Here is a 26627-nt window from a genome sequence, read left to right on the forward strand (position 1 = left end):
GTTGGCCAGCAAGTTATATGTTTGTAGCCCCATAGCACTGTGTGTATTTTTATACTTTAAAAGCTGTTGCTTGAGGGTCTGGCTTCCAATCACCCTGAACCTAGGTGCTTATTGAGCTCCTCCCCTTTGGGACAGTTAAAGGTCTTGGTACATCTTTAACCACTTGAAGCCAAAAACTAAAATTGGCTGCTTGGACAATCACAAGAGTTTGAGAGACAACCAAGAGTTACGAGAAGCCTGAATAGCAAGGCTCATCTCCTACATGAGGCCACCCCTTTGAGACTGGAAGAGAAGGCTGTTTTACCTAATGCATAGCAGTGGACAGAGAATAAAACAAAATCAAGAAACAGAGGAATTTTTTCCAAACAAAAGAAGGCAAAACATCAGAAAAAGACTTAATAATACAGCGACAAGTAATCTACCTAATAAATTTTGTTTGAAGTAATGGTCATAAAGATGCTCACCAAGCTTGGGAGAAGAATGAATGAACAAGGTGAGAACATCAACAGAGATATAAAATAGAAGAAAGTACCAGATAGAAGTCACAGAACTTAAGATTATAAAACAGAATACAATAACAGAACTGAAAATTCAATAGAGGGATTTAATAAGCAGACTAGATGAAGCACAAGAAAAGATCAATGAACTCACGAACAGAGTAGTAGAACTCATAGCCAGATCAACAAAAAGAAATAATTTTTGAAATGTGAAGTTAAATAAGGGGCTTACTAAACAAATCCAGCAGACCAATATTCACATTATAGGGGTCCCAGAAGGAGAGGAAAGAGTCAAAGGGACAGAAAACCAGTTAACGTTTGTCACCATTAGGAGTAACAAGTCTTTTTTTTTTTCTTATAATAAGAACTTTTAATATATAATCTCTTAGCAACTTTGAAATATTCAATACAGTGCCCCTTCGCCACTCTTGGTGTGCACCCTTGGTCAGTATGAGAGCTGCCACCCAAGCAGCCCCCCATCCTGCCAGACCTAGTGGGTGTCATAAGCCACCACCAGAGCCCCTCCCAAGGGCCCCACACTGGGAAGCCAGCCACTTTACCAGCATGCCTCTAAGAGTCATGGCCAGGACTCCCAGATGGGTTAAGGGTCAGCCCTAAACACCAATGTGTCTGTAGCTGAACCTCACTCATATACATGTGCACTGAGGGACAGCCCCACTCACCAGCAAGTCTGGTGACCACCTGTCATCGACTAGCCAGAACAGGAACATGCACACAGCCCATAGAGAGTCCTGGAGCACTTGGTTTGGCAGTCCAGGTGGGTCTGCACTACTGTACCTGCATAAAGGACTATCTGCATAAAGCCACTCCTTCAAGACCAGGAGACATAACTGCTTAGTACATAGAAATAAACAGAAGGAGGCAAAATGAAGCACTAGAGGTTGCAAATGAAAGAACAAGACAATACCTGAGAAAAGTGAAATGGATAGTCAGTCCACTAGGCAAAGTTCAAAGGAATGGTCATAAAGATGGTCACCAAACTGGAAGAGGAATGGAGGATCACAGTGAGAACTTCAACAAATACATAGAAAATATAAAAAAGAATCAATCAAGCTGAAGAATACAATAACTGAAATAAAAAACACACTAGAGGAAATCAACAGCAGATTAGATGTTGCACAAGAATGGATAAGCAATCTGGAAGATTGGATAATGGAAAGCACCCAATCAGAGAAGCAGAAAGAAAAAAATAATTTTAAACATTGAAGTTATTTTAAGGAACCTCTAGGGTAACATCAGCCATACTAGCACTTATAGGTACCGTCAGAAGTAGAAGAGGGGCACCTGGGTGGCTCAGTCAGTTAAGCATCTGACTTCAGCTCAGGTCATGATCTCATGGCTTGTGAGTTCGAGCCCCGCATTAGTCTCTGTTCTGACAGCCCAGAGCCTGGAGCCCACTTGGGATTCTGTGTCTCCCTCTCTCTCTCTGCCCCTCCCCCACTCATGCTCTGCCTCTCTCTCTCCCTCCTTCAAAATAAAATAAACATTAAATAAAAAGAAGTAGAAGAGAAGAAAAGGATCAGAAAATACATCTGAAGAAATAATGTCTGAAAATTTAACCTAATCTGGTGAAGGAGCCATATATCCAAGTCCAGGAAACAAGAGTCTCAAATAATATGGACCCAAAGAGAGCAATACCCATTATAATCATAGTGACAACATATAAAGATAAACAGAGAATCTTAAAAACAGCAAGAGAAAAACAGTTATGTATAAGGAAACCTTCCTATGATTATCAGGGTTTTTTTTGGAAAAAACTTTGTAGTTCAAAAGGGAGTGGCATGATATATTCACGGTAATGAAAGGAATATTTACAATAAAAAATACAGTACCTATCAAGATTATCACGAGTTAAAGGAGAGATGAGGAGTTCCTCAGACAAGCAAAACTAAAGGAGTTCATCAACACCAAACAGATATCACAAGAAATGTTAAAGGATTCTTTCAGTGGAAAAAGAAGAGGCCTTAACTAGAAATGAAACTGTGAATGAAAGCAGTGTCACTCAAGGTAAACATATAGTAAAGGCAGCAAGTCAACCACCCATGTATTTGGTATGAGTGTTAAAAGACAAATATAGACAGTCATCTAGACCTATAATAATTAGTCAAGTTATATACAAAATAAAATGTAAAATATATCAAAAACAAAATGCAGGGGGAGCAAAAATGTAGTATTTTTGGAACACACTTGAACTTCAGCCCTCAGCCATCAACTTAAAATAGACTGCAGTATACATAGGATGTTACATATGAATCTCAAAAGATTCACAAAAAATACCACAAAAAAATACCAATAATAGATACACAAAAAATAAAGAGAAAGGAACACAAACACAACACTAAGTCACCAAATACCAACAGAAGACAGAAGAAGGAAACAATAAGAAACAATCAATATAATGGCAATAAGTACATATCTATCAATAAAATATCTAAATGGACTAAATTCTCCAGTCAAAAGGTATACAGTGATTAAATGGACAAATAAAAACAAGATTTACATATATACTACCTACAGTAGGCTCAATGCAGATCCAAAGACACATGGAGTGAAAGGGAAGGGATGGACAAAGATATCCCATGCAGATGGAAATTAAAAGAAAGTTGGGGTAGCCATACTTCTCTCGGACAAAATAGACTTTAAAATAAACACTGTAGGGGCGCCTGGGTGGCGCAGTCGGTTAAGCGTCCGACTTCAGCCAGGTCACGATCTCGCGGTCTGTGAGTTCGAGCCCCGTGTCGGGCTCTGGGCTGATGGCTCAGAGCCTGGAGCCTGTTTCCGATTCTGTGTCTCCCTCTCTCTCTGCCCCTCCCCCGTTTATGCTCTGTCTCTCTCTGTCCCCAAAAAAATAAATAAACGTTGAAAAAAAAATTAAAAAAAAATAAAAAATAAAAAATAAAATAAACACTGTAATAGACAAAAAAGTCATCACATGATGATAAAGGGATCAATCGAACAAGATGATGTAATACTTGTAAATATCTATGCATTTAACATAGAAGCACTTAAATACATAAATATTAGCATACATAATGGGAGAAATTGACAGTAATACAATAATAGTAGGAGCCTTTAACACCCCACTTATGTCAGTGGACAGATCATCCAGACAGCAAAACATTGGCCATAAATGATTCATTAAACAGATGAATCTTTCCATCCAAAATTGGCAGAGTGCACATTCTTTTCAAGTACATATAGAACATTCTCCAGGATAGATGATGTTAGGCTACAAAATAAGTCTCAATAAATTTAAGATGATTTAAATTATATGAAGCATCTTTTTCAACCACAACAGTATGAAACTAGAAATCAATTACAAATCAAGTCTAAAGTTAGTAGAAGGAAGTAAATAATAAAGATGAGTGAAAAAATGAAATATGCTTAAAAAACAATAGAAAAGACAGGGGCTCCTGGGTCGCTCAGTTTATTAACCATCCAACTGTTGATTTCTGCTCAGATGGTGATCTCATGGTTCATGGGATCAAACCTTGCACTGGGCTCTGTGCTGATGAGGAACCTGCTTGGGATTCTCTCTCTGCCCCATCCCTGGCTCATGCTCTATCTCTCTGAAAAACAAAAAATTAAAAAAAAAAACATTAGAAAAGAAAAAGGAAACTAAGAACAATTTATTTGAAATAATAAACAAAATTAACAAGCATTTAGCCAGACTTTTCAATAAAAGAAGGCAGAGGGCACCTTGGGTGGCTCAGTTGGTTGAGTGTGCCAATTCAGCTCAGGTCATGATCTCATGGTTCCTAAGTTGGAGCCCCACATTGGGCTCACTGGTGTCAACCTGTCAGCGCAGAGTCTGCTTCCATCCTCTCTGCCTCTCCCCCCACTTGTGCTCTCTAAAAAATATTAAAAAGAGAGAGAGAGAGAGGACCCAAGTAAACCACAAATGAAAGAGAAGTTACAACTGATACTAAAACTGATATTAAAATTGACATTTTCTCTTTTTTTTTAAATTTTTTTCAATATATGAAATTTATTGTCAAATTGGTTTCCATACAACACCCAGTGCTCATCCCAAAAGGTGCCCTCCTCAATACCCATCACCCACCCTCCCCTCCCTCCCACCCCCCATCAACCCTCAGTTTGTTCTCAGTTTTTTTTTTTTTAATTTTTTTTTTCAACGTTTATTTATTTTTGGGACAGAGAGAGACAGAGTATGAACGGGGGAGGGGCAGAGAGAGAGGGAGACACAGAATCAGAAACAGGCTCCAGGCTCTGAGCCATCAGCCCAGAGCCTACGCGGGGCTCGAACTCACGGACCGCGAGATCGTGACCTGGCTGAAGTCGGACACTTAACCGACTGCGCCACCCAGGCGCCCCTGTTCTCAGTTTTTAAGAGTCTTTTATGCTTTGGCTCTCTCCCACTCTAATCTCTTTTTTTTCCCCTTCCCCTCCCCCATGGGTTTCTGTTAAGTTTCTCAGGATCCACATAAGAGTGAAAACGTATGATATCTGTCTTTCTCTGTATGGCTTATTTCACTTAGCATAACACTCTCCAGTTCCATCCACGTTGCTACAAAGGGCCATATTTTGTTCTTTCTCATTGCCACGTAGTACTCCATTGTGTATATAAACCACAATTTCTTTATCCATTCATCAGTTGATGGACATTTAGGGTCTTTCCGTAATTGGGCTATTGTTGAGAGTGCTGCTATAAACATTGGGGTACAAGTGCCCCAATGCATCAGTACTCCTGTATCCCTTGGGTAAATTCCTAGCAGTGCTATTGCTGGGTCATAGGGTAGGTCTATTTTTAATTTTCTGAGGAACCTCCACACTGTTTTCCAGAGTGGCTGCACCAATTTGCATTCCCACCAACAGTGCAAGAGGGTTCCCGTTTCTCCACATCCTCGCCAGCATTTGGAGTCTCCTGATTTGTTCATTTTGGCCACTCTGACTGGCGTGAGGTGATATCTGAGTGTGGTTTTGATTTGTATTTCCCTGATGAGGAGCGACGTTGAGCATCTTTTCATGTGCCTGTTGGCCATCCGGATGTCTTCTTTAGAGAAGTGTGTATTCACGTTTTCTGCCCATTTCTTCACTGGGTTATTTGTTTTTCGGGTGTGGAGTTTGGTGAGCTCTTTATAGATTTTGGATACTAGCCCTTTGTCCGATGAGTCATTTGCAAATATCTTTTCCCATTCCATTGGTTGCCTTTTAGTTTTGTTGGTTGTTTCCTTTGCTGTGCAGAAGCTTTTTATCTTCATAAGGTCCCAGTAATTCATTTTTGCTTTTAATTTCCTTGTCTTTGGGGATGTGTCGAGTAAGAGATTGCTACAGCTGAGGTCAGAGAGGTCTTTTCCTGCTTTCTCCTCTAGGGTTTTGATGGTTTCCTGTCTCACATTCAGGTCCTTTATCCATTTTGAGTTTATTTTTGTGAATGGTGTGAGGAAGTGGTCTAGTTTCCACCTTCTGCATGTTGCTGTCCAGTTCTCCCAGCACCATTTGTTAAAGAGACTGTCTTTTTTCCATTGGATGTTCTTTCCTGCTTTGTCAAAGATGAGTTGGCCATACGTTTGTGGGTCTAGTTCTGGGGTTTCTATTCTATTCCATTGGTCTATGTGTCTGTTTTTGTGCCAATACCATGCTGTCTTGATGATGACAGCTTTGTAGTAGAGGCTAAAGTCTGGGATTGTGATGCCTCCTGCTTTGGTCTTCTTCTTCAAAATTACTTTGGCTATTCGGGGCCTTTTGTGGTTCCATATGAATTTTAGGATTGCTTGTTCTAGTTTCGAGAAGAATGCTGGTGCAATTTTGATTGGGATTGCATTGAATGTGTAGATAGCTTTGGGTAGTATTGACATTTTGACAATATTTATTCTTCCAATCCATGAGCAGGGAATGTCTTTCCATTTCTTTATATCTTCTTCAATTACCTTCATAAGCTTTCTGTAATTTTCAGCATACAGATCTTTTACATCTTTGGTTAGATTTATTCCTAGGTATTTTATGCTTCTTGGTGCAATTGTGAATGGGATCAGTTTCTTTATTTGTCTTTCTGTTGCTTCATTGTTAGTGTATAAGAATGCAACTGACTTCTGTACATTGATTTTCTATCCTGCAACTTTGCTGAATTCATGTATCAGTTCTAGCAGACTTTTGGTGGAGTCTCTCTGATTTTCCATGTATAATATCATGTCATCTGCAAAAAGCGAAAGCTTGACTTCATCTTTGCCAATTTTGATGCCTTTGATTTCCTTTTGTTGTCTGATTGCTGATGCTAGAACTTCCAGCACTATGTTAAACAACAGCGGTGAGAGTGGGCATCCCTGTCGTGTTCCTGATCTCAGGGAAAAAGCTCTCAGTTTTTCCCATTGAGGATGATGTTAGCTGTAGGCTTTTCATAAATGGCTTTTATGATGTTTAAGTATGTTCCTTCTATCCCGACTTTCTCGAGGGTTTTTATTAAGAAATGTTGCTGAATTTTGTCAAAGGCCTTTTCTGCATCGATTGACAGGATCATATGGTTCTTATTTTTTCTTTTATTAATGTGATGTATCACGTTGATTGATTTGCGAATGTTGAACCAGCCCTGCATCCCAGGAATGAATTCCACTTGATCATGGTGAATAATTCTTTTTATATGCTGTTGAATTCGATTTGCTAGTATCTTATTGAGAATTTTTGCATCCATATTCATCAGGGATATTGGCCTGTAGTTCTCTTTTTTTACTGGGTCTCTGTCTGGTTTAGGAATCAAAGTAATACTGGCTTCATAGAATGAGTCTGGAAGTTTTCCTTCCCTTTCTATTTCTTGGAATAGCTTGAGAAGGATAGGTATTATCTCTGCTTTAAACGTCTGGTAGAACTCCCCTGGGAAGCCATCTGGTCCTGGACTCTTATTTGTTGGGAGATTTTTGATAACCGATTCAATTTCTTCGCTGGTTATGGGTCTGTTCAAGCTTTCTATTCCCTCCTGATTGAGTTTTGGAAGAGTGTGGGTGTTTAGGAATTTGTCCATTTCTTCCAAGTTGTCCAATTTGTTGGCATATAATTTTTCATAGTATTCCCTGATAATTGTTTGTATCTCTGAGGGATTGGTTGTAATAATTCCATTTTCATTCATGATTTTATCTATTTGGGTCATCTCCCTTTTCTTTTTGAGAAGACTGGCTAGAGGTTTGTCAATTTTGTTTATTTTTTTCAAAAAACCAACTCTTGGTTTCGTTGATATGCTCTACAGTTTTTCTTTTAGATTCTATATTGTTTATTTCTGCTCTGATCTTTATTATTTCTCTTCTTCTGCTGGGTTTAGGCTGCCTTTGCTGTTCTGCTTCTATTTCCTTTAGGTGTGCTGTTAGATTTTGTATTTGGGATTTTTCTTCTTTCTTGAGATAGGCCTGGATTGCTATGTATTTTCCTCTCAGGACTGCCTTCGCTGCATCCCAAAGCGTTTGGATTGTTGTATTTTCATTTTCGTTTGTTTCCATATATTTTTTAATTTCTTCTCTAAGTGCCTGGTTGACCCACTCATTCTTTAGTAGGGTGTTCTTTAACCTCCATGTTTTGGAGGTTTTCCAGACTTTTTCTTGTGGTTTATTTCAAGCTTCATAGCATTGTGGTCTGAAAGTATGCATGGTATAATTTCAATTCTTGTATACTTATGAAGGGCTGTTTTGTGACCCAGTATATGATCTATCTTGGAGAATGTTCCATGTGCACTCGAGAAGAAAGTATATTCTGTTGCTTTGGGATACAGAGTTCTAAATATATCTGTCAAGTCCATCTGATCCAATGTATCATTCAGGGCCCTTGTTTCCCTATTGACCGTGTGTCTAGATGATCTATGCATTTCTGTAAGTGGAGTGTTAAAGTCCCCTGCAATTACCACATTCTTATCAATAAGGTTGCTTATGTTTATGAGTAATTGTTTTATATATTTGGGGGCTCCGGTATTCGGCGCATAGACATTTATAATTGTTAGCTCTTCCTGGTGGATAGACCCTGTAATTATTATATAATGCCCTTCTTCATCTCTTGTTACAGCCTTTAATTTAAAGTCTAGCTTTGTCTGATATAAGTATGGCTACTCCAGCTCTCTTTTGGCTTCCAGTAGCATGATAAATAGTTCTCCATCCCCTCACTCTCAATCTAAAGGTGTCCTCAGGTCTAAAATGAGTCTCTTGTAGACAGTAAATAGATGGGTCTTGTTTTTATCCATTCTGATACCCTATGTCTTTTGGTTGGCGCATTTAATCCATTTACATTCAGTGTTATTATAGAAAGATACGGGTTTAGAGTCATTGTGGTGTCTGTATGATTCATGCTTGTAGTGATGTCCCTGGTACTTTGTCTCACAGGATCCCCCTTAGGATCTCTTGTAGGGCTGGTTTAGTGGTGACAAATTTCTTCAGTTTTTGTTTGTTTGGGAAGACCTTATCTCTCCTTCTATTCTAAATGACAGACTTGCTGGATAAAGGATTCTTGGCTGCATATTTTTTCTGTTCAGCACAATGAAGATCTCGTGCCAATCCTTTCTGGCCTGCCACGTTTCAAAAGAGAGATCAGTCACGAGTCTTATAGGTCTCCCTTTATATGTTAGGGCACATTTATCCCTTGCTGCTTTCAGAATTTTCTCTTTATCCTTATATTTTGCCAGTTTCACTATGATATGTCATGCAGAAGATCGATTCAAGTTACGTCTGAAGGGAGTTCTCTGTGCCTCTTGGATTTCTATGCCTTTTTCCTTCCCCAGTTCAGGGAAGTTCTCAGCTATTATTTCTTCAAGTACCCCTCAGCACCTTTCCCTCTCTCTTCCTCCTCTGGGATACCAATTATGCGTATATTATTTCTTTTTAGTATATCACTTAGTTCTCTAATTTTCCCCTCATACTCCTGGATTTTTTTATTTCTCTTTTTCTCAGCTTCCTCCTTTTCCATAACCTTATCTTCTAGTTCACCTATTCTCTCCTCTGCCTCTTCAAGCCGAGCTGTCGTTGTTTCCATTTTGTTTTGCATTTCGTTCAAAGCGCTTTTCAGCTCCTCGTGACTGTTCCTTAGTCCCTTGTTCTCTGTAGCAAGAGATTCTCTGCTGTCCTCTATACTGTTTTCAAGCCCAGCGATTAATTTTATGACTATTATTCTAAATTCACTTTCTGTTTTATTATTTAAATCCTTTTTGATTGGTTCATTAGCTGTTGTTATTTCCTGGAGATTCTTCTGAGGGGAATTCTTCCGTTTGGTCATTTTGGCTAGTCCCTGGAGTGGTGCGGACCTGCAGGGCACTTCCCCTGTGCTGTGGTGTATAACTGGAGTTGGTGGGCGGGGCCGCAGTCAGACCTGATGTCTGCCCCCAGCCCACTGCTGGGGCCACCGTCAGACTGGTGTGTGCCTTCTCTTTCCCTCTCCTAGGGGCGGGATTCACTGTGGGGTGGCGTGGCCCGTCCTGGCTATTTGCACACTGCCAGGCTTGTGGTGCTGGGGATCTGGTGTATTAGCTGGGGTGGGAGGGGCAGGCTTAGTTCGCTTCTCCTTAGGTGATCCACTTCAGGAGGGGCCCTGTGGCAGCGGGAGGGAGTCAGACCCGCTGCCGGAGGGGTGGCTCCGCAGAAGCACAGTGTTGGGTGTTTGCAAGGGGCAAGCAAGTTCCCTGGCAGGAACTGGTTCCCTTTGGGATTTTGGCTGGGGGATGGGCGAGGGAGATGGCGCTGGCAAGCGCCTTTGTTCCCCGCCAAACAGCTCTGTCGTCCCGGGGCTCAGCAACTCTCCCTCCCTTTGTCCTCCAGCCTTCCCGCTTTCCGAGCAGAGCTGTTAACTTAAGACCTCCCAGATGCTAAGTCGCGCTTGCTGTTGGAACACACTCCATCCGGCCCCTCCACTTTTGCAAGCCAGACTGGGGGCTCTGCTTGGCCGCAGGCTGCCCCTCTGCCCAGGCTCCCTCCCACCAGTCCGTGGAGCACGCACCGCCTCGCTGCCCTTCCCACCCTCTTCCGTGGGCCTCTCGTCTGCGCTTGACTCCGGAGACTCCATTCTGCTAGTCTTCTGGTGGTTTTCTGGGTTAGTTAGGCAGGTGTAGGTGGAATCTAAGTGATCAGCAGGACGCGCGGTGAGCCCAGCGTCCTCCTACGCCGCCATCTTCCTGAATCCCCCCTTTTTTAAATTTTTTAAAAAATATTTACTTATTTTTGAGAGAGAGAGAGTGTGAGCAGGGGAGGAGCAGAGAGGGGACGACACAGAATTCAAAGCAGGCTCCAGGCTGAGCTCTCCAGCACAGAGCCTGACCTGGGGCCTGAACTCACGAACTATGAGATCATGACCTAAGTCCAAGGCAGATGCTTAACTGATTGAGCCACTTAGGCACTGAAATTGAGGGACATTTTAGCAAATAATCAGCCTAAAATCATAAACCCTTTCAAGATCATGAAATTCAACAACAAATGTGGATAACAAATGTAGATACGGAGAATAAATGCAATGGTTGATTCTGAACTGGATCCTTTTGCTATAAAGTGCCAATATTGTGAAGAAGGAGAAATTTGAATGGAATCTGAGGATTATGTAATAGTAACATACCACTATTTCCTGATTTTGAAGGGTCTGGTTAAGGAGAATTCATTTCTATGCAAGAATTATACATTAAAATACTTAGAGTTATTAACATTGTTTTTGGCAATTATTCTTAACTGTTTTCAGGAAACAAAATTTATTCTTTGAACTGTATTGTATTATTTATCTAAGATTTAGATTATTACAAAATTAAAGAAAAGTCCATTAAGTAGTACACTTAGAAATGTACAAATATAAAATAAAAAAGAATCTAGGGCTTGTAGATTTTATATACTTAATGTTGATATATTTTAATTGATTGATTTTGATACCAAAGAATAAATAACCTTGATTTTTCATTAGCATAATCAACCATTTTTTATTCCTTCGGTTTATATAAATTTCCTAGTACATTTCATTTTTATAAGTAATTATGACTTATGTTGACAATAAAAGTAAAAATAAGATATTCTTAGAGCTTTTTGTGTGTGAAGCACTGTAAAGTGTTTTAATATATTTGAACTCATGTCATTTTAACTTCCTTTATGTGGTAGATGTCTATTATATGGAATTATAATAAAAATGGACTCACTGCTTTTATTTACGATTTGTATTAAAAATAAAAGCACATGAAACCAATATGACACTGTATGTTAAGTAACTGGTATTTAAATAAAAACTTAAGGAAAATGGTATTTCCCCTCCTTGGCTCTCCAGTAAGTGAAATGTAGAATTCATAGTACTCTGTTGAAGCGGGTTTCTTTAAAACTGACTTTATTCCATTTGTCTGAAGAATATAATTTATTTTTAGACGTTCCCATGGTGTGAAGTTTTTTAGCAGTTGCAGCATGAATGAATTTAACCGTATGGTTTCACAGCCTGAATTTGAATGTCTTCAGAATCAAATAGTTTCAGAAGTGTCTTACCAAGATAAAAATACACTCTGTGGCAATGGTATTTTGGAACCGCCTGAGGAATGTGATTGTGGTCGTTCACAGGTTAGTGACAAACATGAATTGCTTATCTAAAGATTTTTCTTTGAGGGAGCCTGGGTGGCTCAGTCGGTTATGCGCCTAACTGTGGCTCTGGGTCATGGTTTTGTGGTTCGTGGGTTTGGGCCATGTTGGGCTCTGTGCTGGCAGCTCTCCGAGCCTGGAGCCTGCTTTGGATTCTGTGTCTTGCTGTCTCCCTCTTTCCCTCCCCTGATCGTGCTGTCTGTCTGTCTCTCTCTCTCTCTCAAAAATAAACATTAATTTTTTTTAAAATAAAGATTTTTCTTTGTGTTTCTTGTGTAGACTTATAGATGTGATATAAAAAAGAAAGATTTTTTTTTTCTCAAAAGCTCCACCATTTATCAGATATCTAAGGGAGATATGGGGCATGTGATAACTGACTCATCTTGAATTTAAAGCATTTGAAGAGTTTAAGTAGCAGGTAAGTGTAGCATGGATTAAAGAGGTAGATTTTCAGGGTGCCTGGATGGCTAAGTTGGTTAAACTGCCATTTGGCTCAGGTCATGAAATTCGCACAGTTTGTGGTTTCGACCCCGGCATTGGACTCTGTGCTGACAGCTAGAGCCTAGAGCCTGCTTTGGATTCTGTGTCTCTGTCTCTCTCTGCGCCTCCCCTGCTCATGCTCTGTCTCTCTCTCAAAAATAAATAAACATTAAAAAATTAAAAAAAAAAACCAGAGGAGGTAGAGTTTCTTCATTGTGTAACCATTAATGGTAATATCTACCTTTCTGTATCACAAACAATGTTAACATCAGTTCTATAATTATCACCTCAATCATCTCTCCTGAATTCCTCCAAAGTGACTGCATTGGTTCACTAAGTTATTAAATGTGTGTTGTTGTTTACCTCCTCATCTCCTAATTGCTGTTCCTGCATTTGTGAGATCTTCATTTATTTTAACTTTTGACTTCACAGAATTTAATTAATAATGTCTTGATGTGTTGTTCTATTTAGCTTTTTGCTATTTTTTTTTAGTTGTGCTTGGTAAGATAAGTAATCATTGAATTTTGTTGTGACTGCTTTCATATACTTATAAATGGAGATAATTTTGAATATTTCACATTTGGTTGAGAAGATGTAAACTAACTGGAACAAAATTCTGTATACTTGATTGCATTATAATTTTTAAGTGAATGACTCACATCTGCATTTTTGTTGGTTTTGTTTGCCTGAATTCTCAGTACTTAAGAGATAATGTTGGTACCTTCAACTATAGAGTTGGATTTGCCTAATTCTCACTATAATTTACTTAATTCATGCTTCATATATTTTGTAGCTTTTTATATGGTGCAAACATATTTACAATTTTTATATCTTCCTAGAAATTTAACATTTTGCCTTTAAATAAATACTGAATCTGTTGATCTCTCATGTTTCTTTTGGTTTTAAAGTCTATCTGGTCTGGCATACATCTGTATCTGTAAACATAATAACTTTCTTTAATTGGTATTTCCCTGATAATTTTCTATTTACATTTAGTTTTCCTGTACTATTAAGTTCAATATCTATGTTTGGTTTTAATTTATTATTCACTCTGTCTTTGATTTATAAGATTATCCCCTTAAACATGATTATTACTTTTTGAGTATTCTTTTAATTAGCTAAAGTCCATAATTTGTTCATATTTCCTTTGTTTTTACCTAATGGCATCTTTCTGTCCCAGAATCTCCTCCAGGATACCTCACTACATGTAGCTATTCTTACTTCTTACATATTATTTATAACTTTACTTGTCTCAAAATGTTTATGTTTTCTGTGTTCACTTTGCCACATTTGTTTTTCAATTGAATTTTTTTTATTTCTTTTGGTCTGTGTGTTTTGTTTTTCTTTCTTCCACTATTTCTTCTAGTGATTCAGTGGATATGTATTTTCAATTTCCCTTTAGTGATTATATTTGCATTTTTAACCATATATATGTAATGTTTAACCATATCTAGACCACATTACCCCAAAATAACAGGATTTACAACTGTTAGAAAAAGCTCACTGACCCAGTCAAAAGAGGGACACTGGAAACTCGGAGCACAGTGAGGCGAGGCTTTAATCAATGTTCTTGCAAGAGCGGGTGTCTGATGGACAGGCACACTCAGAGCAGTTACAGCAGACAATTTATCTGCTAGCATGCATGTCCCTCCCCTGGCTCCTCATTGGCTGAGTACTACAGAGATTACAGCCTTACCTGGATGTCCCTATGCCCACGTAAGGCAAAAAGTAGTCTGATTGGAACAAATGTACATTCCCTGAGGTGATAGAGACTTTCCATCTCTCCTTTGTTCTTTGGTGCATGCTCACTGCAAAGTCTGAAAAGAAATAAGCCAGGGAAATGGAGAATGGAAGAACCAGGAAGTGAGGTGTCTGAAGTTTTGGGACTCCATTATGGGGTGTGTGTGTGTGTGTGTGTGTGTGTGTGTGTGTGTGTGTTGGGGGAGGGGAGGGGGTTCATATATATTTCTAATAGGTTAAACCTACTGTTAACTAGTCAGCACAGCTTTTATTTCGTATTTCTGAAAATGAATCATCTCACTTCTCACAACAACCCAATAACTTACATGACATTTTTACAAAATATTTAATTTGTCATCTTTATTACTCCAGAGATTGTATTCAGAAAACAGTTGCTTTATTTCCCCTACTGGTCCTTTTATTTATTAAGGGTTTTTTTGCATGTGAAAGTTTGTTTCTGAAATAATGTCCTTTTGAATTATATCCTATTCCTTAAAATATACTTTAGGACTGTTCTCTTGATAGGACAATTCACTGCCCACTTTTGTTTATCAAAAAAAATTATGTCGTACTCACCATTTCATTGTGATATATAATACACATGAAATATGAATGAAGGGTGTAACAAACAGATACTTAACACACACCTGAATAATTTGCATTCAGTTCAAAACAAATCTTACCTCTGCCAAAGGAGTTCTTTGTATGTCTCTTTCCAATCAGATGCCCCTTCCTTCCAATCATCATTTACAATTTCACTGCTTTACTACTCTTCAACACAGTTTTACTTCTATTTTTGCATCCTTACACAATATACTTTGGTTGACTGTTTTCTACCTTTCCATAGCAACCATATGGCTTATATCATTTTGTCACTTGGCCTTTTACTCAATATTACACTTGCAAAGGTCATCTGTTTTTGAATGTAGCTTAGTCCAATTGTTTTCATTGCTTTTAGTATTTTATTAATATTATAGTTTGTTCTATGTCAATGAAAATGTAAGTTTATTTCAATTTTTTACTATTAAGATTCATGCAGTTGTGTCTTTCCTGGCACATGTCTTCTGCTGCACATGTGCCTGCATTGTTCTAGGCTATGCATCAGTAGGTGAATGTGCTATGTCCTGAGCTATTTATATGTATATTTCTTTGAATTGAGGGTATCTGACTTTGGGTTTTATTCCTGAGTGGTCTGTGCATATCTTTCATACAGTTTTTGGTTATTTCATCAGCATTCACTTCTGTAAACTATCAGCAATTTATCATCAATGTGGTAGAAGGCTCAGAGGTACACTGTTTCTCCAGTAAACTACATTTTCTGGGCATGAGATGAGTCTTGTTGGCAAGATGCCCATGATCAAGTGGTTCAGGTGAAGCAGTAGGTGGGCTGGTGATATCTGTTTCTTATGGGTGAACAACCTCCTGTTTGTGGAGTTTACCAGTTTCAGGGGCCAGTCTGTTTATAGTGGAACTTTTGGGGATTTTCCCACCCTATCAGATTGTATTGTTGTTACATTGGATTATTTCATAAAGAACTTTTAATGGGAATATCAGAATCATACATTTTCTTTACATAACTATGGGATAAATTCTTTGGTTCCAATGTGCCAGTGAATATCAAAGGAAATTCAGGGCCAGTGGATGAAATCAGCTGTGTCCTGGTCTGAGATGCCTGCAATTGCATGGGGTCCTAATCAGACATAGTGCTCAAGGGCTCTTCTCCCCTACCCCCCATTATCCTGGATTGCCTTCAGTGATCTTGTTGCTGAACTCCACCTACCCCAACGAAACTTAGCTGCTTTTTTTGGTGACTTATATACTAGCATATCAAGAATATTATTTGGGGGGCACCTGGGTGGCTCAGTCATTTAAGGGTCCGACTTCAGCTCAGGTCATGATCTCACAGTTCGTGGGCTCGAGCCCCACGTCAGGCTCTGTGCTGACAGCTCAGAGCCTGGAGCCTGCCTCGGTTTCTGTGTTTCCCTCTCTCTTTCTACCCCTCTCCCACTTGTGCTCTCTTAAAAATAAATAAATGTTAAAAATTTTTAAAAAAGAATATTATTTGGATTATAAAGTCTATCTGTAGTCATATATGTTTAAATATTAAATATCATGCAGCACACACACAAAATAGTTTTTCAGTGCAGGCCACATAAAAATGTTATGATTGTGGCAGAATGTCTACATACTTGATAGTATTTCACATTTTACAAGAATTAATATAATCCAGAGAAGGCCCATCACTGTGGGAACCCAGAGCAGTAAAGCTGTGATCTCTAAGCATTGTCTGATGAAATTAAAATGAATTTGGTCCCACAATAGTATAAAAAGTATTAGTTATACCCATTACTATATGCCAAAGGTCATTCATGGAAAAATATTTTATTTATTTTTTTTTTATTTTTATTTATTTATTTATTTATTTTTTTTATTATATGAAATTTATTGTCAAATTGGTTTCCATATAACACCCAGTGCTCATCCCAAAAGGTGCCCTCCTCAATACCCATCACCCACCCTCTCCTCCCTCCCACCCCCCATCAACCCTCAGTTTGTTCTCAGTTTTTAACAGTCTCTTAAGCTTTGGCTCTCTCCCACTCTAACCTCTTTTTTTTCTTTTTTCCTCCCCCTCCCCCATGGGTTCCTGCCAAGTTTCTCAGGATCCACATAAGAGTGAAACCATATGGTATCTGTCTTTCTCTGTACGGCTTATTTCACTTAGCATCACACTCTCCAGTTCCATCCACGTTGCTACAAAAGGCCATATTTCATTTTTTCTCATTGCCACGTAGTATTCCATTGTGTATATAAACCACAATTTCTTTATCCATTCATCAGTTGATGGACATTTAGGCTCTTTCCATAATTTGGCTATTGTTGAGAGTGCTGCTATGAACATTGGGGTACAAGTGCCCCTATGCATCAGTACTCCTGTATCCCTTGGATAAATTCCTAGCAGTGCTATTGCTGGGTCATAGGGTAGGTCTATTTTTAATTTTCTGAGGAACCTCCACACTGCTTTCCAGAGCGGCTGCACCAATTTGCATTCCCACCAACAGTGCAAGAGGGTTCCCGTTTCTCTACATCCTCTCCAGCATCTATAGTCTCCTGATTTGTTCATTTTGGCCACTCTGACTGGCGTGAGGTGATACCTGAGTGTGGTTTTGATTTGTACTTCCCTGATAAGGAGCGACGCTGAACATCTTTTCATGTGCCTGTTGGCCATCCGGATGTCTTCTTTAGAGAAGTGTCTATTCATGTTTTCTGCCCATTTCTTCACTGGGTTATTTGTTTTTCGGGTGTGGAGTTTGGTGAGCTCTTTATAGATTCTGGATACTAGCCCTTTGTCCGATATGTCATTTGCAAATATCTTTTCCCATTCCGTTGGTTGCCTTTTAGTTTTGTTGGTTGTTTCCTTTGCTGTGCAGAAGCTTTTTATCTTCATAAGGTCCCAGTAATTCATTTTTGCTTTTAATTCCCTTGCCTTTGGGGATGTGTCGAGTAAGAGATTGCTACGGCTGAGGTCAGAGAGGTCTTTTCCTGCTTTCTCCTCTAAGGTTTTGATGGTTTCCTGTCTCACATTCAGGTCCTTTATCCATTTTGAGTTTATTTTTGTGAATGGTGTGAGGAAGTGGTCTAGTTTCCACCTTCTGCATGTTGCTGTCCAGTTCTCCCAGCACCATTTGTTAAAGAGGCTGTCTTTTTTCCATTGGATGTTCTTTCCTGCTTTGTCAAAGATGAGTTGGCCATACGTTTGTGGGTCTAGTTCTGGGGTTTCTATTCTATTCCATTGGTCTATGTGTCTGTTTTTGTGCCAATACCATGCTGTCTTGATGATGACAGCTTTGTAGTAGAGGCTAAAGTCTGGGATTGTGATGCCTCCTGCTTTGGTCTTCTTCTTCAAAATTCCTTTGGCTATTCGGGGCCTTTTGTGGTTCCATATGAATTTTAGGATTGCTTGTTCTAGTTTCGAGAAGAATGCTGGTGCAATTTTGATTGGGATTGCATTGAATGTGTAGATCGCTTTGGGTAGTATTGACATTTTGACAATATTTATTTTTCCAATCCATGAGCAGGGAATGTCTTTCCATTTCTTTAAATCTTCTTCCATTTCCTTCATAAGCTTTCTATAGTTTTCAGCATACAGATCCTTTACATCTTTGGTTAGATTTATTCCTAGGTATTTTATGCTTCTTGGTGCAATTGTGAATGGGATCAGTTTCTTTAGTTGTTTTCTGTTGCTTCATTGTTAGTGTATAAGAATGCAACTGATTTCTGTACATTGATTTTGTATCCTGCGACTTTGCTGAATTCATGTATCAATTCTAGCAGACTTTTGGTGGAGTCTATCGGATTTTCCATGTATAATATCATGTCATCTGCAAAAAGCGAAAGCTTGACTTCATCTTTGCCAATTTTGATGCCTTTGATTTCCTTTTGTTGTCTGATTGCTGATGCTAGAACTTCCAGCACTATGTTAAACAACAGCGGTGAGAGTGGGCATCCCTGTCGTGTTCCTGATCTCAGGGAAAAAGCTCTCAGTTTTTCCCCATTGAGGATGATGCTAGCTGTGGGCTTCTCATAAATGGCTTTTATGATCTTTAAGTATGTTCCTTCTATCCCGACTTTCTCAAGGGTTTTTATTAAGAAAGGGTGCTGGATTTTGTCGAAGGCCTTTTCTGCATCGATTGACAGGATCATATGGTTCTTCTCTTTTTTTTTGTTAATGTGGTGTATCACGTTGATTGATTTGCGAATGTTGAACCAGCCCTGCATCCCAGGGATGAATCCCACTTGATCATGGTGAATAATTCTTTTTATATGCCGTTGAATTCGATTTGCTAGTATCTTATTGAGAATTTTTGCATCCATATTCATCAGGGATATTGGCCGGTAGTTCTCTTTTTTTACTGGGTCTCTGTCTGGTTTAGGAATCAAAGTAATACTGGCTTCATAGAATGAGTCTGGAAGTTTTCCTTCCCTTTCTATTTCTTGGAATAGCTTGAGAAGGATAGGTATTATCTCTGCTTTAAACGTCTGGTAGAACTCCCCTGGGAAGCCATCTGGTCCTGGACTCTTATTTGTTGGGAGATTTTTGATAACTGATTCAATTTCTTCGCTGGTTATGGGTCTGTTCAAGCTTTCTATTTCCTCCTGATTGAGTTTTGGAAGAGTGTGGGTGTTCAGGAATTTGTCCATTTCTTCCAGGTTGTCCAATTTGTTGGCATATAATTTTTCATAGTATTCCCTGATAATTGTTTGTATCTCTGAGGGATTGGTTGTAATAATTCCATTTTCATTCATGATTTTATCTATTTGGGTCATCTCCCTTTTCTTTTTGAGAAGCCTTGCTAGAGGTTTGTCAATTTTGTTTATTTTTTCAAAAAACCAACTCTTGGTTTCGTTGATCTGCTCTACAGTTTTTTTAGACTCTATATTGTTTATTTCTGCTCTGATCTTTATTATTTCTCTTCTTCTGCTGGATTTAGGCTGCCTTTGCTGTTCTGCTTCTATTTCCTTTAGGTGTGCTGTTAGATTTTGTATTTGGGATTTTTCTTGTTGGAAAAATATTTTAATTATGGTTAATTTGTTGTTCACTCTGGGAACAATGGTGTTTACTTCTTGTTTATCTTAGTAGTATAATGCAAGCTTCTAATTATCCATGACTTCTCCCAGTCCCAGACAGTACTTCTTTATTTTTCCCTTGTGTGCAACATTTTACAACTTTGAAATACTTTAGGAGTATAGGTCGTTCTTAGTTGATCCAATCATTACAGAAACTATGAATGTGTGTCATATCTGAGAACCAAGAAAAAATTTATCAAGTGATAAAAACTAATGCAAGAACAAAAATACATAAAAGGCATAAAAAAACCAATAGCCAGGTTAGTTCCAGTCTTTAATAAGCACAAACATACATTTGCAGAATGTATGTTTTACCTGTGCATAGTTTCAATCTATTTAAAAAATAAGTTACGATTTTTTAAAATATAGTAATAGATTTACAAAAAAATCCAACAGATACTGCAGGGAGTTCTATATACCCACCCCACCCTCTACCCCAATTCCAGCATACAGTTTTTCTATTATAAGCATCTTATTGTTGTACATTTCTTATAGTGGATCAGCCAGTATTTATACATTATAATTAACTAAATTCAATAGTCTACATTAAGGTTCACTTTTTGTGTTAGACAATTCTGAGGATTTTGATAAAATTTATAATGACCTGTATTCGCTATTATAGCATCACACAGAATAGTTTCACCACCGTAAAAACTCCCCTGTGCTTCACTTATGCTATCCTCTTTCCCTTCTCCTTAACTTTTTTCTCTGATCCATTTTGACTTGATTTTTGCAGAAAAGATAAAAGTCTATATGTCTAAATTCTTTTTTTTTTTTTTTTTGCATATCCACATTTAGTTACTCCAGCAACATCCACAAAAGATCATTCCCTATTCAATTGCCTTTGTTCTGCTTTTTTTTTTCTTTAGTTAAGGTGGGAGTGATACTTCCAGACTCTTTACATGTCACAGCTGAAACCAGAAATCCCTGAATTGCTCCTGTCTCTTTTTCACAGGTTAGCACCTTTAGATTTGGAATGCTCCCTTTGTTTTGGGAGTTAGCGGCTTTCAGACCCTGCTGATAAACTTCTCTGTCCTCTTTGGAGCCTCAAGCTGCCAGCTTTCCACCTCTCCTCTCCATGGTCTAATCCCCTCCTTAGGGAAGAATGTTTCCTAAGGTAGCCAGTTGGAACCATCACTTCCACGAAACATGTGGAGTCAGCAATTGCATGGCCTTAGAGTGTGTGCCTTCTAAAAATTTGTAGTCCTAGGTGGCTTGCCTGCTCTACCCTAGTGCCACCCTTGATAACCATAATCCATCATTTCCCCAGTTATTCTTTTCTGCTGGTGTTCCTGCCCTTAGTATCCTGCCATATTGAATAGGGGTCACCTCCGTGATGATTAGGATCTATGGAAATGATGGTATGTTACTTTTATGGATAAGCCAGAAAGAATAGTTGTAGCAACTGCATTTTGTAACATATAGAGCAGACACATGAAAATGTTCACGTGTATTCCTCAAAATATATTTGGAATTTTCTCGGCAGTTTGTTTATATATGCAATGCACCTGTAATTTTGCCTTACATGGTAAAAGGGTCTTTGAAGATATGATCAAGTTAGGGACTTTGAGAGTGTTAGGTATTCTATATTATCTGAGCAGGTCCAATGTAATAATGACAGGGGGCAGGTCAGAGTCAGAGGACACGTGAAAATGATATTTGGAGATGTACTGTGATTTTAAAGATGAATATTCCATTAACCAAAGAATGCAGGTGGCCTCTAGAAGCTGTAAAAGGTAGGGAAATGGATTTTCTCAAGAGTTCCCAAGGAATGCACAGCTTTCAACATTTCAATTTTAGTCCAGGTAAGACACCTTTTGGACTTTCGACTTCCAGAACTATAAAATAATGCATGTATTATTTAAGCCATTAAGTATGGTAAATTTTTTTGATAGGAGAAATAGGAAATGAGTACAAAAGTAAACCAATTATGTATTTCTTTTGATAGGCAAACCTTTGAATATGTTTAACCATTTGCTGCCAAGCAGCCTGCAGTTTTCTGAAGAGAAAAATAATTTGGCTATACTAGCAAGCCTAGATCCAATACATTGGCCTATTTTGGGAGAAATCATTGTTGCCAAGACATTTGTAGGAATCTCAGCAGCATTTTGCTAATGTGAGGTTGGGGTCCAGTTCTTAGGAAACTGAAAGACAGGATTATTAATGTAAGAGAAACATAAATGCCAGAAGGGACATGTAGGAGGTAATCTTAGAATATCTAAAGTATTTAAAGAAATAGCTAATAGAGGGCACCTGGCTGGCTCAGTTGGTGGAATGTGACTCTTGATTACAGGGTTGTGAGTTCAAGCCCCGCGTTGGGTATAGAGATTAGTTAAAAATAAAATCTTTTAAAAAGAAACTAACAAGAAGAAACTGCTAAAAAAAACCCAGCTAATGGTTTTCAAGAAGGTCAGTGAATTGATAGATTTAGCAATCAGAGTAGTAGCTATGGGCCTGAGGACAGTACACAAGAAAGTTTTGTTTTCCCTTAGGTAGTAAATGCAGATCTCCAGAGTTAATAAAATGTAGCTGGCTAAGAGGAACCATATCAGTGCTCAAGAGTTTATCTGGGCAGAAGCTGTCTACCTCTACAGTTAACAAGTCTCAGCTTATGGTTTCCTAATAGAATGAGTATCCAAACTTTAGGTTAAAGGAATTGGTGATAGTCTGGGACAAGATCATCAAAGCATTCTGAATTGGCAAGGCCAGGTCATGTGTCTTGTGAGTGAGAGCCAAGAGTTTAATTGACTCTCCTCCCACCCTTGACCTCTGAGACTAAGATGTTTCTTCTCTACCTGTTGGGGTTGTTCTCTTATTCCATGGCCAAGTGATCAGTATGACTAGTGTCTGCAGCACCACTTTACCCTTTTCCCATCCTTACCATTGCAAACCAAACCATTTGGCTACATTCATCTTTAGTTAGTTCAGCAGTTTATTTCTTATATATCTTTGCCATCTTAGAACATCTCGTATCCACTGATACGTGAACCATAGCAGGATCACCTTGGGAGTTTTGACCTCGTGGCAATGATCATTTTTATTCATTATCACCTTGATTCTGTGAAGAAATATGGCAGTAAAAAGGGGACCGTGTTAGTGTCTACCACTCCTTGACTCTTATTTGCTACCCTCTTGTCTCAGTAGCCTCGTGTGTTGGGGATAGACACAGAGAGAATAAAAGAAAAATACGTTTAATTACGTGTTTCGGTTCTTTTATAGTCAGTTTGGACTTCCTCTCCATCTGTCCCCTTCAAGGAAATTACTGTATTTAAAGCCTCTACTGCCTGTCTTGAGTGTGTGTTCCACTGGGAGCTAACTCTTGGTTGTGCACTTACCTTTTCAAATTTCTCTTTTAAGAATACATTTTGGGGGTGCCTGAGAGGCTCAGTCAGCTAATCATCCAACTCTCGATTTTGACTCAGGTCATGATATCATGGTTCATGAGACTGAGCCCCACATCAGGCTGTGCACTGACAGTATGGAGCCTGCTTGAGATTCTCTCTCCCTCTCTCTCTCTGCCCCTTGTGCTGTCTCTGTGTCTCTCCCAACAACAGACCATCAAATTCCTCATTAGACTTTCTATGGCCTAACATCCAGATCTACATGGCCATGAACTATTGGTTGTCTTATTTTTTTGCCCTTGGCTTGCAGGGAATTTTGTCTATCTTTTGCCATAGTGTTTACTTGGGGTACTTTATATCTCAGTTACTGAATAGTTTTTTAGAGATTATTCCTGGGACAGAAGAGGCAATTCAGTTGTCTCTGAACTGATTATTTGATTTGCTTGCCTATTTCATCATCTGGGCACTCTTAATCTTTATTGGAAACCTAGGAAGTGGTGGCTTGCCCCACTGGGTTTCAAGGACATCTAAATAGGAATTTATCTTGGGTAGGCCACTGTTTTATTATAGCTATACAGACTATTAAAAAACATGACAACAGACCCAAAGTGGAGTCACTTTGGCTAATCCCCATGCTACCACACCAAGACTTCATTACAGTTTTGTCTTTGCTCTCACAGAAATAGAATCCTCAATCAGTCTATCAGGAATCACCTTATCAGCACAAGTTATTTGCCTGATAGACCCCTGCTATCCCCTAAAGGAACGGAATTTTGTAATAATAAACATGCTTTTCTGCCAGTATAATTACCTTGTTCCCACTCCCTTCTGCCTATAAAAGTCTTTCATTCTGTGTACAAATGGAATCTCCTCAAATCTTTCTTTTGCTAGATTGAATGCTGCCCAGTTTGAATGGAGTTTTGCTAAGAATTTATCTTACAAATTTTAATGTGCCTCAATTGTATCTTTTAACAGGACCTACTGCAGTAAGCTACAATAAGTCTTTACATTCTATCCCTCCATCTTCATATCATTAACTAGAGTGGTCACTGACCAGTGGTGCTTAGAGCATGAAGTTGATTCTTAAGTGACCAAATGACTTCCTAGCCTTCAAATCTGGAAAAACCTGCATTGATCCCTAAAGTGTTAGTCAGATGATCCTAGTTTTTAGGATTTCATTAGGCTTTTGACTAAATATATCTCTAATTTCTTCCCTCTAATACATTGTAAGAATATATCTAAGTATATTATAGAGTGACTAACTGTTCTTGCTCACCAGGGATTTTTCTGTCTATAGTAATGGCCACCAACAGAAGAGAAGTAGTTTTATTTTCTTGATATAGTGTAGGTGAGTGAATACAATCACAATAATCTTTCCTTGGTATTACAAGACCACCAACCTCCACTGATGGAACTCATCAGGAATCTCAGCAATGGTGGTCAAAGACCATTTGTACCCATTATCAATGAAGACTTCAGCAACCAAGTCAGCTCCAGACCTGGACAGATGATCCTTAGAACCCATCTGTCTTTGTATTCATAAAAGCATTGTGACTTTGTCTTTCATTTCAGCACAAGGACTTAGGATGTGTCTAGGTAGTCCTCATTATATTTGTTTATATTGTTTTCCTTCTGGTTTACTGAGTTTTTTTTTTTTTTAATTCTACTTATGTTATATTTAATTAGATGTGGATAAAAGAAGTATTAGGACATTGACATTACCACAGACAGTTCTCTCATAACTCCAGTGACTTGGAGGAGTCTAAGTCAATCCCATTAGTATCTGAAACTTCTAATTCTCTCACATTATTTTTGCCCACTGCTGAACTTCATATAAGTGAAATAATAGAGTATGGATCCTTTTTAATTCTAGATTTTTTGCCTATAATTTTGATATTCAACTGCATGATTAAATGTATCTGTAGTTCATTGGTATTTACTGTGGAGTAGTATTTCTTTGTATGAATATGACATAGTTTGTGGATTCATGCAATTTTTTTTATTTATTTTGAGTGGGGGGAGGGGCAACGAGAGAGGGAGAAAGATCTCAAGCAGGCTCTGCACTGTCAGTGCAGAGTCCAAAGCGGGGCTTAAACGCACAAACTGTGAGATTGTGACCCGAGCCAAAACCAAGAGTCAGACTTTCAACTGATTGAGCCACCCAGGCACCCCGATTCATGCAATTATTAATGACCTTTCAGGTTGTTTTTGTTTTTGAGTATTCTGAAAAATGCTTCTAAAGAATATTCATGTCTTTTTTAGACATAAGTTTTCACATATCTTGGGTAAATTTCTAAGAATAGAATTATTGGGTCACATGTTAATTATACTATTAAATGTGTAAAAAGGCATCAAACTGCATTTTAAAGTTCTTACAGTATTTTACATTCCAACCATCTATGTATGAGAGTGGCAGTTGTTCCTTATTCTTACCAACTTTTGTTACTTCCAGTCTCTTATATTTTAGTCATTTCAAGGTGTGCTCTTATTTCATTGCAGTTTTAATTTTATCTTCCTGATGACTAATTTGTATTGGACTGTGTCTTATATGATTATGAGACATTCAAATGTCTCTCTTTTGAATGTTCACATATTTTACATATTTTAATGTTTGTTTTTTTATCATGTATAAAAATTCTTAATATAAACTGCATGCAAATATTTTGCCAGATTATCTCCCCAGTATGTGGCTTGGCTCTGTATTTTGTGTCCTATCCGACCCAAAGTTATGAAGCCTTCTCATAAGTGTTGTAGAAGTTTACTGATTTTAGCTTTTACGTATATGCCTATGATCCATTTTGAGTAATTTTTGTAAGTTAAGTATTAAGGCATATTTTTCTCTCTCTGTATATATCTAATTGCTCTAACCCCATTTATTGGGAAACGATCTTCTCTTCCCATGTAATTACCATGGTACCTTTATTGAAAAACAGTTCATCACCTACGTTGTGTTCCATCGACCCATATATCTCCCCTTAAACTAATACCAGCTATTCTTACCCTCATTCACAAAATCAGGTAAATTGTGTCTTCATATTTTATACTTTTTTCTGAATATGGGTTTGGTGATTTTAGGTTTTTGCATTTCTATGTGAAATTTGGAATCAAATTTTCCATTTTTACCTCACCCCTTAAAAAATAAAAAAAAACATTGCAGAAATTTTGATTGGGGTTTTTTGAATCTATACATGAATTGTGGGGAACAGCCATATTCATGATGTGATTTTCAAACCATGAACCTGGTATATTGTTCCATTTATTTAGATGTCTCTAAATTAAAGCGTAAATATCTCATATTTCTGAATGTTATTAATTGTGTACATTTAAAAAATCTCTATTTCCAGTGCCCTTCACAGGCACATAGACATAGAATTAAATCATGGAAGTTGTTGATTCCTCCAATAACC

The 26627-nt window shown here is 38.3% G+C and overlaps 1 protein-coding gene across 6 annotated transcripts in view; it reads left to right on the top strand.

Annotated features, from left to right (window-relative positions):
• Window positions 1-26627, top strand: part of LOC123588564 (A disintegrin and metallopeptidase domain 3-like) — a 123568-nt gene that overhangs the window by 55786 nt on the left and 41155 nt on the right. For all 6 annotated transcript variants that reach the window (XM_045459760.1, XM_045459722.1, XM_045459731.1 and 3 more), the window contains one exon: window positions 11830-12016. In XM_045459760.1, coding sequence (XP_045315716.1) covers window positions 11830-12016 — 187 coding nt within the window. The remainder of the gene's footprint in view (window positions 1-11829; window positions 12017-26627) is intronic.

Source organism: Leopardus geoffroyi, chromosome B1 (assembly GCF_018350155.1).
Source record: "Leopardus geoffroyi isolate Oge1 chromosome B1, O.geoffroyi_Oge1_pat1.0, whole genome shotgun sequence".
In the NCBI taxonomy this organism is placed as follows: domain Eukaryota; kingdom Metazoa; phylum Chordata; class Mammalia; order Carnivora; family Felidae; genus Leopardus; species Leopardus geoffroyi.